The following is a 14,962-nucleotide window of genomic DNA, read 5'->3' as shown; positions in this document are numbered from 1 at the left end:
GGAAGCGTCCAGTCAAGGGGTTGTAGTACAGGTGCTACCATCAACATTTTCTTCAGGATATTAAAAGCATATTGTTGTGGATCACCCCAGATGTATGGCTCAGTTTCCCTTGTGAGTTTTGTGAGTGGATATCAGCAAGGTATCCAAGAAATCTGTAGTGCCATTTAATCAGGCCTATAAATCTTTGAAGCTACTTTATGTTTTTGGGTGGTTTGGCATGTTGTATGGCTGACACTTTGTTGGGATCTATCTCCATTCCCTCCTGTGAGATAATATGCCCTAGGAGAATTCCTCTACTCATAGTAAATGCACATTTGGTTGGGTTTAAGCTGAGACCAGCCACTCCACACTTTGCAAAACATAAACCCAAGTGTTGCAGATGTTCCATTCTTTTCCCAAATACTGAATCAAGGAAGACTTTCATAAAATATGTAAGATACTCAGCAAATATCTCCTAGATGTACTTTTGAAAGGTTGGCTAAGCATTCTTAAGACCAAAGGTCATGACATTAGAAGCAAATACTCCCCACTCAGTGACAAATGCTATTTTGTCCTTATCTTTAGGTGCCATTCTTATCTAGTTGTAGCCCTTGAAAACATCAAGAAAACTATAGATTTCATGACCTACTATAGCATCTAGTAAAGAGCCATAAAATGGTAGAGGGAAAGGGTCAGTAATGGTGGCAGCATTCAGCTTTCTGGAGTCCACACATATTCTAAGCTTTCCATTCTTTTTTGGCACAATGACAATAGGTGAAAGCCATGTAACATGGGTGAGAGGATATATAAAACCAACTCTCAACAACTTATCAATCTCTTCTTTGACTTGCTTTGCATAGTTGGGATTCATCCTGTATCTTCCTTGCACCACTAGGACAACATCTTTCTTTAAATTGATCCCATGTTGACAGAACTTAGGGTCTACTCCCTTCATATCAGTACAATGCCAAGCAAATATGTCTTTATACCATGTCAATAAGTCCTTTAGTGCCATTTTGAAAGGTGGAGGAAGACCTGTACTTACCAAAACTGTTTTGGGGTTGCCAGGGTCTCCAAGGTTCATCTCTTCCAAGTCATCTTGTCAGACTCTAGCACTCTTTTTCAAATGTTCCTCAAATTGATCTTCAGCTTCTAGGATGGCCTATGCAAATGATTTCTAACTGTTCTCTTGTAGGGCATCATCTATGTCTGCATGATTGTCATTTGTCATTTTGTGGTTGGTAGAATCTGCCTTCGACTGCTTTCCGATAGTGTTCTGTTTTGCAGTGGCCGACTGTACTTCAGGCTATTGTATTTGTTTATTTGAGCATGTATACTGATCAATGATTTTAATTACATCAATTTGAAATGTGGGGAAAACAGTAGGATTTCTGCTAAGGAAAATCTCCTCCTCATCTTCCTTAAATTCTGCTATCATGTTGATGCCCTCTGCTTGTAGTGGTTGAACTTGTCTTGGGAAACTTCTCTTTGAAGTCTTAAACTTCTTTTTGCCTTTCCTGATGGTTATTCTTTCTGATCCCTAGTCTTGTTTTTCATTGGCAGCTCTCAGCCCATGGTCTATCTAATAACATGGAATAGGCACAATCTCCATTCTAAGTACCACAAATGTGACTGTAAAGGATAGTCCCATTATGCTAATTTCTTGTCCTCTTAGTATGCCAAGAGGTTGTATTCTTCTTTGATATCTGACCTAAAATGGGGGTGGTGCAAGTTCATTGCAACAAAATTTCTTAAATAGATCCTCAGAGAGGATGTTCACTCTTGATCCTCCATCTACCAATACTTTTGGTATCCTTTGCCTTTTATAATCCACATCTATGAGTGGGACTTGGTAATCCACATGTTCAATGGTGGATGTGTAAATATCTGGTGTTTCATCTTCATCTTCACTTTGTGGATCATCTTTTGTTTGAGAAATGTCCTTAGAATGCAAACTCTGACATAATTGGTTCTTGAATGCTGGAACAAGATTCAGAAGTTGATCCAATGTGATATGAACTTTGGAGTTCAAAAGCTCTTTAAAGAAGAGTGTAGGGTCTTCATGTTCATATTTTGCCTTTTGCTGCATATGAATTCTGTTTTTCGATGTGTTGTCTGGTATGTTCCTCTGATTTCTTTGATTTTGTTGATTGTAATCCTCCTTGATAGGAGCCAAGTACACCATATCAACACCTGGTGGTGGCTGCTATGCTGCTGCTGATTTTGGTTACCTCCTACATTATAATTGATTATAGGTATTCCTCTTTCTCCTCTGTGTTTGAACCAAAGCTCACATTGAGTCCTTGTCTGTGGCCTTCCATGCCACAGTATGTGTATGCTTGATCTTGGCTTTGTCCTTGTTGATTTTTCCAATTTTGCTGATTGGGTCTTCTTGGTGCTACATTGTGGAATCTTTGTTGTCCTTGCTAGCCTACTGTAACCTAATTAGCTGCCACAGGTGGGGCTTGACTGTTTGAATTTTGAACATGAGGAGGAACTCTCCCTCTATAACATGGATTATACCAGCATCTCTCTTTCTCATGATTGTCCTTCCCACAAAATGCACAAGCAACTTTAGGCGAAGGTGGGGGTGTTTTTAAAGTTTCCAATTGCTCTTTAATCATTTGCTCTAACTTAGAGAGCTTGTCTGCCTTCTTCTTGGCTTTTGATTTCTCTCTATTCTTGGTCTATTTTTTCTTTTTCTTTGAGTGCTCTTCTTCTTCATTCTCTTCATCTGATGTATCATATTCTGTATTATTACTATCCTCGTCTTCTGCATCAGTGTTTGTCTTTGTTTTAAAGTCTGTGTCAGAGTTGGAATGCCGTTTCCTCTTTTGTTTTTAAGACCTTGACTGGGTGCCTAGTCTTCTTTCTGCTCTTTGTGCTACATTAACCATGTTGTTGAAGTCATTTACTCCTCCAAGATGGTCTCTGCCAGCTACTACGGTTCTCAAATAGTCCTTTACAGAAATAATCTCCCAACTGCTCTCATCAGTGGGTTGTTGATTTTTTGTTAGTCTTCTATTCAAATTTCTGAACATTCGAGCAATCCATTGCCTCCATCTCCAAAAAAGAAATTACAAGCTCAATCTCAAAGACAACTACAACGCCAGCCAAGAATGCAGAATCCTTTGGTAAAGTCAACCAAATTCACAGGCAAGAAAGGGCAAGATTCGGCAAGCAGATTCGGACAACTTCCGGACCTCACCAAGAAAGAGCAATTTGCAGCAACTTTTAATGGTAAGGCAATGATTTGACTTATGCAATATGGTGTAGCTCATTTTGCAACTTATGATGAATTGAAAACTGCATTTTTTAGCCGTTTATGTAAAGAAAAAAACTCCAGAAGACATACTCAAGAAGCTTCAGAATATGAAGCAAAAGCATCTCTTAGTTGAAGATTAGCCTGAACAAATAGGCGTGCTACAAAATTTGTTGCAATACTCCTTTTGAGCAATTCTTTAGTAGGTGATTGCACCATCAATTTGCTAAGTTCAATTTGAACCTCGCTCTTTGCTATGCACATAATTATAAGAAGAGCTTGCTCCAGTGGGTGTATAGTCGGGGTCGTTGAAAATGTCGTCTTGATCTTCTATTTATGTGCCCGCTTCTAATCTAGCACGGTTTCTTGTAAAATAGGCATAGCCAATTCGGCGAGGTGACGTTTTCTCCTTAAATTTATCTGACATGGGCCAAGATACTAGCCATGTAAGAAAGGAATGGAGAATTGTGGTCACTGGCTACTGTTGTGTTGATGTAGTGACTGAAGACTTTGACAACAATGTCACTTGTCATACCGTTTATTGTACTTTGCTTGCCAAATAGTTGTTTGCTGGTGGTGTTTGTCGATGAGGGATGTTATCAAGTTGTTGCAAGCTTATATGGTTGGAATGGAGTTGGATTACAATCTGCTTCCTGTTGAATGCTCAATCCTAGACACAGCTTCATAGACACCTCACTCGTAGCAGTGTGTTCACTTGTCCAGAGCATTGTGCCGGCTATCCAGCTGGTTCTTGTCATCGTGAGAAAGTCGCTTACATAAATCGTAAAGGATTTTTGAAAGTGGTCTACCTTCAAGCAATCTCTGAATGACGTCGCACGTTGAATCGGCTTGTATGCCATCTCGTGCTTTGCTAGAAGTCATCTTTGCGACAATACGTTGTTGTTGTTTTGATTTTATTGGGAGTTGTTGCCTCTGCTGGTCGATTTGTGTTATAGTCGATCATATGGTCTTCACTCTTGTGCATAATTGCTATGTAGCAGAGCAACAACTGGCGGTCAGAGCTCAAATGCAGTAAAGGATCGCCAATAGTGTTAGTCATGTCTCAAAAGACTGAAAAACACCTCCACATATCCACTCCTGGCAATGGGAATGCCAGGATCGGGGACTTAAATTTAACTAATGTCGAAAAAGAAAGAGATAGTACAAATCATACAAATGGCCGAGACATTCGTTTGTAGAGTGGAAATATTGCATATAGTTTGTGTTACAATAGATAGCAACAACTCAACTCGATGTAGGAGGTGATGTGACTAGCTTATGACAACATCCAATGGTATTTCGTCGGATAATAGTCAGAAAACAGACATAGTCAAATCCACGAATGATGCATGGCACACATCAACCCATGCCCATGCATAGTTGCATGGGGGCAATCCATGAATGATGTGTGGAAGACATGTAAGCCCTCGCCTTTGCTACCCAATGATGTTCTGAGAGGCTATGTGTCCAATGATCTCAACATCATGAGAGAGGCCATCTGTCCAATGATGTTCTTAACATTATCACACTTCAACTACAATGCATGTGACTCAACAACTACGAAAGTTTGGCCATCTATGTACCGGATAATGCAACAAGGTCTACCAAAGTTCGTGTTTCATTTCAGGTAGGATCTCAATGTGTTGGAGAAATGCACTTCTCAAAATTGCTCGCTGCAAGGATGAAACAATTTAATTAAAAGTTTATGAACTTGTCTTCATGAATAGTTGCTTGGTGACATACCAGGAACACTGGCTTGTGCAAACAGTAAGAGATGCACTATTCCCACACAGACAACCTCAAGGGAGGCTTTTATTTCATCTAATAGCTTCAAGGGAGGAAAGCAAGCAATTGGTCTTTCGAGGAGGATTGAGGTATCATATCCTATACTAGCCATGTAGAAATGATGGTGAGCTTCTAAAACTTGATTCAATACTCACACTTATCAAAGGTGGCTAGATTATGTGACCTTGTACATACAAGCAATCCGATCCTGTTAAAGCCTCTCTGTATAATTAAAAGCTATTTGGTATTTCAACAGTGCAAGCAAGATCACCCTGAGGATGATCAACATGACTAGTCTGAATGTTGACGGGTAACAACAATTGTGGCAGGCATGTGTGGTGTAGACAAGGATCTAGGGAGGATACAAGCATTGTTTTCAAGACATTACCAGGGAGGGTGATTGCTATTGAATTGACCAATTCTCTGAGTCCAAAAAATTTTCCCTTGTTCTCAAAGAGAAAATAACATTTATGTGCACTAATTGGGCTAGAAAGTGTGGGTGAGTGGAGGGGGATGATAGGGAAGGAGAAAGAAAGAAAGAAAATTTATTAAAGTCTTTGGAAGACTGATGGGTCTATGAGACTGTGAGAAACCTGATACAAGCCAGTTGAAAGGGTGGAGCTACTAATCGAGCATCCACACCCATACAAAAGCCAAAAACTTGGGAGATCATTGCTTTAAATAGAACTCAAGGAGTGACAACCTTGGAGATCATCGCTTTATTTGCAACCCTGCTTTCTACAAGTGGTTTAAGGAGAGCTTTTAAACCAAGGATTGTAAAATGGATTTGTGGCTCAAGGAGAGGCCAATGTTTAGTTTCATTGCATTTAGGTGCCTCCCTAAAAAGTGAATTACTAAACATGTGAATCTATGGATTTTATTCATGCAATGTTTCCAATGCTGAGGGGTGATGTAGCATATGCTCAAGATTTCTGGCGCATGAACAACAATTTATGCACTAATGTGAGTGCATCCACATCGTACACTTGGATGATCTTCTCTAGATCAAGTCTCGATGATTGCTTGGTAGGAATCTACATGAATGTGGACATTCTTTGCGCATTGTACTAAGTGTAGTAACTGCTCTGTGGCTTCTTCCATGAGTGTTTGAGCTCCTTTGCTACAAAAGATACAAGAAGTGAGGTGTTAAAGTGGATGAAGTCGGGTTTTCTGTTAATGCTAACTAGTGGGAAATCCGTGGGAAGCCACGGAGTAAAGATTTCTTATTTCTTATTTGATAATTTCCTTCTCAAAAGAAATAGCTATTGACCTTAAAGTATCAAACATAATAAATCTCATATTATTTAATTCATCTAAATTCATAAAATAGTAAAGATATGAATTGATTCCAACACTATTATTGAAAAATTTATTTAATTTTTTCTTACTAAATAGGAGTTAAAGCATTTCTCTCTTGGCACTCAAATAATAAACAAACAATAGAAATTTAAATTACCTTTGGGTATCGAGTTGCAGTATCCTGTTGCCTTGGAGTTTTGCGAAAATTCTTTCAACTGTTCTTTACGAAAGAAGTTAAAATTATTTCTCAACATCAAATAAAAAATTATCGATGTTCCTCTTGATTGTTCAATTTGATCTTCATTGATAACAATTTTGCTATTATTTGGAGATGATGCACGTGAAAGAGCAACATATAGTTGTCCATGAGAGAAGCCTGGATTCCACATATACAATCCTACTTTTTCTATTGTTTGTCATTGGGATTTATGTATGGTCATTGAAAATGCAAATTTTATTGGAAATTTCCTTGTTTGCATTGTGAATGGCAAATCCGGATTGTTTGTGGAGAGTGAGATTCTTGGAAGAAAAACCATATTGCCAGCATGTGAACCTATTAGGATTTCTGCCTCAATAACCCAACGATGTTACAAAGAAGTCTTGTCCCATTGCATAGACCAAATGTTGGGTTTATGTTTCTTAAAAGCATTATTGGAGCATCTTTTTTAATGCGAGGTTATGAGGAGGAAAGCCTCCACCAAATTTCAAAGAATTGAGGACTCCATTGAATATAAAGTATCATGAATCATATGGTTGATTTGCTATCAAGAATGCAATCCGCACTAAGATAATTTTTGTGTCACCAATCATTTTAGACATAGCAACTTCATTGGTGCTATCAACATCATCATTTGTTGGTGCAAGTATAGCTCTTTCTTTGAAATAACTTGAGAAGTATTTTCAACATTTGATTATGAATCATATGTCCAATCCACAATGTCACAAATGTTTGTAGAGTTGAGAATCATCTTAAATTTGAAATATATAGTAAAAATAGATTATTCTAATATAAAAGATAATTGAATTTCAAATAATTATATGTTTTGGATGCTGTAATGATAAATTTGTACGTCTCTTGTCTTTTTGTAGCCATGTATTTGAAAAAAGTACACATTGGTTTAAGATAATTGAATTTCAAATAATTATATGTATTGGATGATGTAATGATAAATTTGTACGTCTCTTGTTTTTTTGTAGCCATGTATTTGAAAAAAGTACACATTGGTTTTTAAGAAACATGTTTCATTCATGTTGTTTTCATACAATGTCAAGTATTTGTTGACACTGCACATTTTACATCTTTCGTTTATTTGATGAAGGGTGATCTTGAATTGTTCTTATTAAGTTCATTTTGACCAACTAGGTTATGAGGGGAGTAGGATGAACATAGACTCAAGCTTGTTGCAATGTCCTCAAGGAGTCTTTGATCATTCTGGAGGTCTCAGAACGGTTAAGTAAGCACTGAAAAACTCCCTTGGCTCTATAGATAGAAAAATACACAGCTATATCAGGCAATGTTCGCTCCCTTCAAGGTCGGTGGTGAGGTCCATTCGCAGGACCCTAAAACCCATAATCAAACACCCAAAACTCCCTTCAAGGTTGGTGGTCAGGTCCATTCGTAGGACCCTAAAACCCATAATCAAAAACCCAAAATTCCGGCCAAACCTGATCGAGAAATGAGGAATTCCGCCTCCCAGCCCGCCGGGAAGGGCCATGTGTCGCCCTTTCCTGGTCGGAATCCGGTCAGATTACGGCTCCCGGCCTCCGGCCAGCGCCGGAAATCCTCCCGGCTTCCTCCCCGGAAAGGTCGAGACACAATCTTCTGTAGTTTTTCAATGAATAACGTCGTTTCTTTTGAACCTGATTTGTAGTCGCCGCATTTGCTTGAGATTCTTTATGACCCTCTGAACCGGGGACGAATGCTACGACAAATTTGGATAGTAAGAATGTTTGCAACGCAAATCACCATTCTCTTTTGCTACGCACTGATGGTTCAAATTTATCCTTTCAAAAGGTTTGTTGACGTATACTTTTGCATTTGAGTTTTGTCATATAATATGGAAAGAGTGAACGGCAAAGAGAAGACATGAAGGTGAATGGAAACCGGTGATCGTAAGGCAAGCAGCTTTGTTTTCTTCCTCAGCTTCAACGTCCGGGATGCTGAGGAATTCCTTGACGATCTTACTTGCTGTTTTCTGTCACGCCAATGCGGCCTACTGCTCCTCATCAATCAACTGCACGTGGAACGCCTTCTCGGTTTCCTATCGGTATTGGTAGCAGCCCCCTTCTCAAATTGCGTCCCTTCTTTCCTCTCCCTGCGACTGTTTAAAGGGCTTCTTCTTGGATCGTCCGGCATCCCCACCACGATAGCGCAGCCGGGGAGGGAAGGCCTCAAGGCTGATAGCCATCGAATCGACCCCCGAGTGAAGCATGGCGATCTAAGGGAATTCTAGGGTACGATGGATAAGATGCGAGGTCACCGGCAGGCAAGGGAGGCGAGCTCCATGAGTCGAGGATGTAAGAGAGCGGGGGCTCACGGTGGTAGGAGGAGGAGGAGGCGGAGGGATAGGAATAGTAGGGGGAGAAGGTAGCGGAAGCAGAAACAGAGGTCCAATCTAACCGAATCTAACTGATCTTTTGATCGAACGCATTACATTCATCACCCTAAATCTAAGGGCCCATAATCTCTGAATGGTCCTAACTGATTAGCGTGTTTAATATATCATAGATTATAGATCATTGCATTTGGTATCGCCTTGAGCTTTGACCGATCTTAGTGTCAATTGTAGAGGTGTACCTCTACTCTAGTTTGTTGGCTAATCGTCCACGTCAACCTCTTTGAGTCTAACATCACAAAGATCTAGATCCATTAGCATTAGCACACATGGTGTATTCCGAGTCTAGACAGCTTTTCGCAAGGCCAAAGTTGTCCGCCTCTTTGCAATAGGTCCCAGGTCCAGCGCAAGAGGATTTAACCCCTAAATGCAAATCACTTGCAACTTTGTGGTAGGCGGGGAGCAGATTGATGGGGAGGTGGGAGGAGGGGCTGCAAGTGAGGAATGCCCTCAAGAAATGGGGGAAGGGCAAAGCGATCTTTGTCTCAGCACAGTGAGGTGAGGTTGGGGAAGGAGGGGCCGAAATAGCGTATCAAAATGTAGGGAATGGAGAGGAGTGCAAGGGTCCGAGGCAAGAAAGGGCAGGGGAGGAATAATGACATCTTTGCAGTGGGTGAAGGGTTTAGCATAGAGGAGAAGCATTGTTGCAAAATTTGGTGCCTTGTTGGAGGCTGAAACCATTGTATTTTCCAAATTGTTTTCATTTTGGCCCTTGCTAGGGGTCTATGAATTGTTGATGGGTTCAATGCCTTTTTTGCCATCTCTTGAGAGTCAAGGGATTAGATCCCATTGGCTTGTATTAGTTTGTTGTTAGATGTTTTCAAAAGTTTTGAACTGCTATACACAAGTGAAGTTATGGAGTCGCCTTTTATAGGAATCAATTGATAGCTACGCCTTAGTCTCACTATGATCCTTACTGAGTACTGCATGATCCCCTGTATGCCGACTTGCAGCTCCATAAAACCTGACTTCTGTGCCATCCCTCTTCATATGCTCCAGCTGGAGACCTTCATGTGCCACCATCCAAAAAGAGTGAATATCTTCAGAGGTTGGAGACTAGGCAAAGGTTGCCAATTACAACTGTCTGCCAATATGGGCGATGTATGGGAAGAAGGGTGTGTGCACAATCCTTGTGGATTGTCCTATTTGCGTGGGTATCATGCTCCTCCTTGAGGAGGCGAACGGCTCCTCCATAGCTACAGACACCATTATGCATACTCAACTCTGGCAAGGCGAGGGCTGCCTACTCTTCCCACAACTCTAATCCTTAGCAAGTCAAGCGCAAAATCATCCGAAGGGTTCTTGAGATTGCCATGAGGTTCTAGCTGGGGATTCCTACTAGAGTTTGCATTGAAGAATATTGGTGAGGGCTTGTATTGCCAGTTCCATACTTACCTACATTAGTGATCATAGTCCGAGTAATGAACTGGAAGAGGAACTCTAGTCTAGAAAATTGTTGTCTAGCATGTCTCTAGGGGTCGGCATGTCTCAATTGCTCCCTCCAAACCTCTGGGATGGCTACCTCGGTCCCTCGCATATGCTGTAGGATCTTGAGATGCTTCTCCAACTGCTAAGCCGGTCAGCTTCAAGTCCTCATGAAGCAAGTGGGGCTGTTGTGCTTCCTGTCCCTTAGGATGTTCTTCTTTGAATCATGAACCTTAGGATGCCAAATAAGAGGTTATTTCTCAATCTCCTCTTGGCATTGTGCTTACATAAAGACACCTCCATGCCCATAATAAAGCCTGCCATATTATTGCGTATTGGGGCCCTCCATGAAAATCTATCTACACGTATCCCCCTGTTTTTGGGGTGTTCTTAGTAGTCTTTGCTGTAACAGGAGCTTCTAGGGCTTTGAGTGTGGGGTGAGGCCTTGCTTGGCTCAGGAGAGCATGGTCGTGCATCTTTGGACCTTCGCTTGGAATGCGGAAGGATAAGTGTCGGCCAAGGTTAGTTGTTTACTTAAAGGGAGCCAGATGCATGCAATAATACTTCTTCTGCTTGACTTGGGCATCTTGCATGTTCTTTTTAGCCGATTGGAGAAGGCTTCCATCCTTTCCAAGTCATCTCGTGCTTGTTGATTTTTCAGTCATGTTTGAATTGTGGAAGGCATCCTTATTTTGCATCCATACATTGCTTCAAAAGGTTGTCCCCATAGATAAATGCTTGGTATTATTGATAGTAGAATTCAGCAAGTTCAAGCCATTTATCCCAAGACCTTTGAGTGTCATGGCAAAATTGACTCAGGTATTCCTCCACCCATTTGTTCACCCTCTCAGACTAGCCAGATAGTATGCTATCTTCAGAGTGAGTATGGTGCCCACCGTTGTAGGCAATTCCTGCCAAAAGTTTTGCATCTCTGTCCTTGACAATCTCTTGAGGAAATCCATGATGCTTGAAGACATGATCAATGAATTGCCAGGCAACCTGAGATGTTGAATACCATGTCTTGGTACTGACGAAATGGCCTTGTTTCGTGAGCTTGTCAACCATGACATAGATGCTGTCCCATCCTCTTTCTGCCAATTGAAACCCAATGATGAAGTCCATAGCTATGTGTGTCCATTTGAGTGTAATGGCTGCAACAACCCAGCTAGGAGTTTTCTGTACACTTTATTAGCACTGCCTTCCAGCAGTGCTCTCCTGACACTTTTGCTAAAAAGTGTCTTATTCGTTTCTAAATTTCACTTTCCTTGTTGGTGAGCTACGGATGCACTGCCCATGCTCTTTCTTTGCATTTTTGCCCATAGTGGAGCCTATAAGTGCACAATGATTGGTACTTTGACGATTGTAGCGTCATCTAGTGGCTTGAGAAATTTATTGTCATTCACAATAAACTTAAAAAGTGACCCATCACAAAGGTACATCCTTCTCAGGTCTAGTTCCTTCCACAGCCACAGCTAAATACCGATCGTGGGCGGCACAGGAAACTTCTTGTTTACCAGGGGCAACTTATCCAAAATCCTGTCTGCACATCCTCCTTAAATGTGACTTACAGTGGTGATCTTCTTGTATTCTGGCCTCCATATGTGTGGACTTACAGTTTTTTAATTGCAGAGGATGCAGTGGGGCTGCTTTTGTCGATTTTATTTTTGGCTTCAGAATTCCACCGAGCACTCCCCACGGGCAGGCCCAATGAATATAATTCATCTTGTTGGCTGTACAACATCTTTTCTCACCCTGTGTGTAGAATTTGCATCCTTTTGATTCCTTAGTGATAAGAAGTAGCTTCAAATTTGGGGTGTCACATCTTGTCTATTGTTTCATCGCTGCTCAGATCTTCGCCCCTCAACAAAAATTTCACTTAGAATAGCCATCTCCCTCTCCACAGCCCTTACCAGCTTGCATTCCTTTCTTCCGTGACTGCATCTCCTTCTTCCTTTCTCGATTGGAAGTGGTTAATTCTCAGCTTGCATTCCAGCTTTAAGTCTTTGAAGGGTTGGGCTGCTCTTGGTTATTGCCTTCCTGCCTCACAAGTTTGTGGCCTTTTCCCTTTTCATTACTTCATTCCCTTTTGGTATTCTATTTGTGTTTGTGATAGAGTTGAACTTTATTTTGTAGGTTAATACTTTCAAACGAGTTTCATCTTTGAACTCTCTCCTCCAATTGTTTATCATTTTGCGAGCCCTTACCTCCATACTCCTTGTTACCTCTGCCTCCTTGTTGTCACCTTCCACTGGGCACTGCTCTAGCTTCCTCTGAAAGATTGCCTTGGTAAATCGCGCTTCAAATCAATTGGGAGCAACTAAATTGTCATCTTTTGTTCTCCTTGCTAGAATGGGTTTGGAATCACCCACGTTCCCTACGACAAGGTTTTTGTCCTACCTTTGTAAGAGTTACATAGCGCATTTAACTTCTATTTTTTACATTAGCACGATGGCTTGTTCCTTCCATGCACACATTCTTTTTTTATAGTACTTGATACCATGGCAGTACTCTTCCTGATATAAGGAAATAAGGGTTCTCTTAGATGATGCTTGGGACCCTTATGAGATCGAGTGTTTTGATGTGAGTTCATCCACAAAAGGATTTCCCTAGTTCTCATTAGATGTCCACTTTCAAACCGTTATAATAATGTTTGCTTTGGCATCCTGGCTATTTGAGAGTGATCCCCATGTCAAGTTTGCAACCACATGTCAACAAAGCTTAATGTACTCCCTTTTTCTTGGTAGGGGCGGGGGTGGTGGTGGGGGTGGGGGTGGGGAACTTAATGAACTTCTAGCTCAACTCCAAGCAAGGAGTCAGTTTTATGCAAATTTAAAAAAACCAGCACATAGTTCAGCCTTAGAAAACAAATATACATGCTGCAAAAATTTTCAACACATACAAAGTTTTCAACACATACAAGTACTGCTGCAGAAGGCACCAAGCACTGCAGCTGCACCAATAATACTAATCAAATTGGGCTGACCATAAGTGAGCCTATGGGCCAGGGCTAACAATAAGTAGAGGGGTACCAATCCTACGTTATTGCAATGGTAAATTGGGTTGATTAGTAGGTGCAAGCCTAGCTCTTCAGATGGGGTGGTAAAATGCAAAGCCTGTGTGACAAGGAAAACTTTGTATGTGTTGAAAATCTTTGCAACATGTATACTTGTTTTCTAAGGCTGAACTATGTGCTGGTTTTTGTTAATTTGCATAAAACTGACTCCTTGCTTGGAGTTGAGCTAGAGTTCCCCACCCCCACCCCCACCCTGACCCCCGCAACCGCCCCGGCCCTGCCCTCGCTCCCTACCAAGAAAAAGGGAGTACATTAAGCTTTGTTGACTTGTGGTTGCAAACTTGCAACCTCAAACACACCCATGATTGGCTATGTGGATATGAGGATTGCCTGTTCTGCAACATGTGCCACAATGTAGAGTTTGTGGTGGTATCATTGGAGCTTGGTCTGTATTTTGCACAATATGTATGTACACGCCTGCAGGTGTGCAATACTTCATACACCATTGGTGTAGTGCAGACTCACATCGTTGGAAATTATTGTGGTGCACGGATTGCAGCAGTTCTATATAAGGAACCTTGAAAAATATCTATATAAGACAGATCAAGGGATTCTCCTGGTTGTGAGGCCTCATGAGTGAGCTTTGCTTGTAAGCTGTGAGTTATGATTCTTCATTAAATTTTTGCACTGTATGGTACTATTGTAGCTTGGAGTAACGAATCTACATGTGCTGATCTAGTAGTGATGAAAGCCTTGCAATTTGCGGGAGTCGATGGGCTTTATCCGAATCATCTTATTATCTCCAAAGGTAAATTTGTGTCTTTGATTTGTTGATTTTCTCATTTATGACTGATTATGATGTAAAATCATGCAATTATATTGTATATAATGTGGTCTCGGCCATTGCAGTATTTTAGGGATCAATTTTGTGTCTTAATTAGGAATAAAGCTGTTGAAAAGGGAATTTGCTGACTTATTGCGAGTAGAATAAACTTACTCAGTTCATTTCAGGTTACATTTCAAAGAAGAAGATCAATTTGCAATTTCAAGCAATATTGTTGAAGGTCAATATTGCTTAATGGCCCATGTGGGGGAATTTCAAAGCTAAAGCTATGGTCATGGAAAAATAAGCATAATGTTAGAAAATGAAATCCCACCACAGGATATCCCGTAGCGGAAGACTGAGAGATGAGCCTAGGAATTACACGCGGAAGTGTTTCACTACGGAATCATACTTCTTAACTGGTGTGTACTTCACAATCATAGATGTGTGTGTGCAAGCCAGAATAGATAGTGCATCCAAGACAAATATAGAAGTGACACATATATTTCTGTCCGTCCACAAACTGGACACAATACAAAAGGAGACGCGGAGTTCCACCAAACCGTGGTCCTCCGATCTTACTAAAATGTCCTCCTACTATTTGCTTGGCACCTCTAGATCTCTGAGGCCGCGTGCTCCTTTGAGCTTATGTAGACTCTCTGTCCAGTGATCCCTTCCACCTTGTTGTCCAGGTAGCCAGAGTAGGTGGGCAGCACCTCAAGCTTAGTCTGCAGCTTCTTTATGCCTCCTTCACCTCCTGA

The 14,962-nt window shown here is 41.1% G+C and overlaps 1 protein-coding gene across 6 annotated transcripts in view; it reads left to right on the top strand.

Annotated features, from left to right (window-relative positions):
• The first annotated feature begins 7,999 nt into the window (after positions 1-7,999).
• The window catches only part of PYR4 (pyrimidin 4), a 53,510-nt gene continuing 46,547 nt past the window's right edge, over positions 8,000-14,962 (top strand). Inside the window, exons 1-2 of one of the 6 annotated variants that reach the window (XM_087391436.1) lie at positions 8,000-8,265; positions 14,118-14,186. In XM_087391436.1, coding sequence (XP_087247562.1) covers positions 14,123-14,186 — 64 coding nt within the window. In that variant the 5' untranslated portion in view covers positions 8,000-8,265; positions 14,118-14,122. Of the gene's footprint in view, positions 8,340-8,367; positions 8,593-14,117; positions 14,187-14,962 lie in introns of those variants that run through there. The other 5 variants (XM_087391435.1, XM_087391437.1, XM_087391438.1 and 2 more) reach the window with 5 other exon arrangements.

Source organism: Dipteris shenzhenensis, chromosome 20 (genome assembly GCF_047967505.1).
Source record: "Dipteris shenzhenensis isolate YYH24624 ecotype China chromosome 20, Dip_SZ_1.0, whole genome shotgun sequence".
Classification (NCBI taxonomy): domain Eukaryota; kingdom Viridiplantae; phylum Streptophyta; class Polypodiopsida; order Gleicheniales; family Dipteridaceae; genus Dipteris; species Dipteris shenzhenensis.
This window is presented reverse-complemented; position numbering and strand designations above follow the sequence as displayed.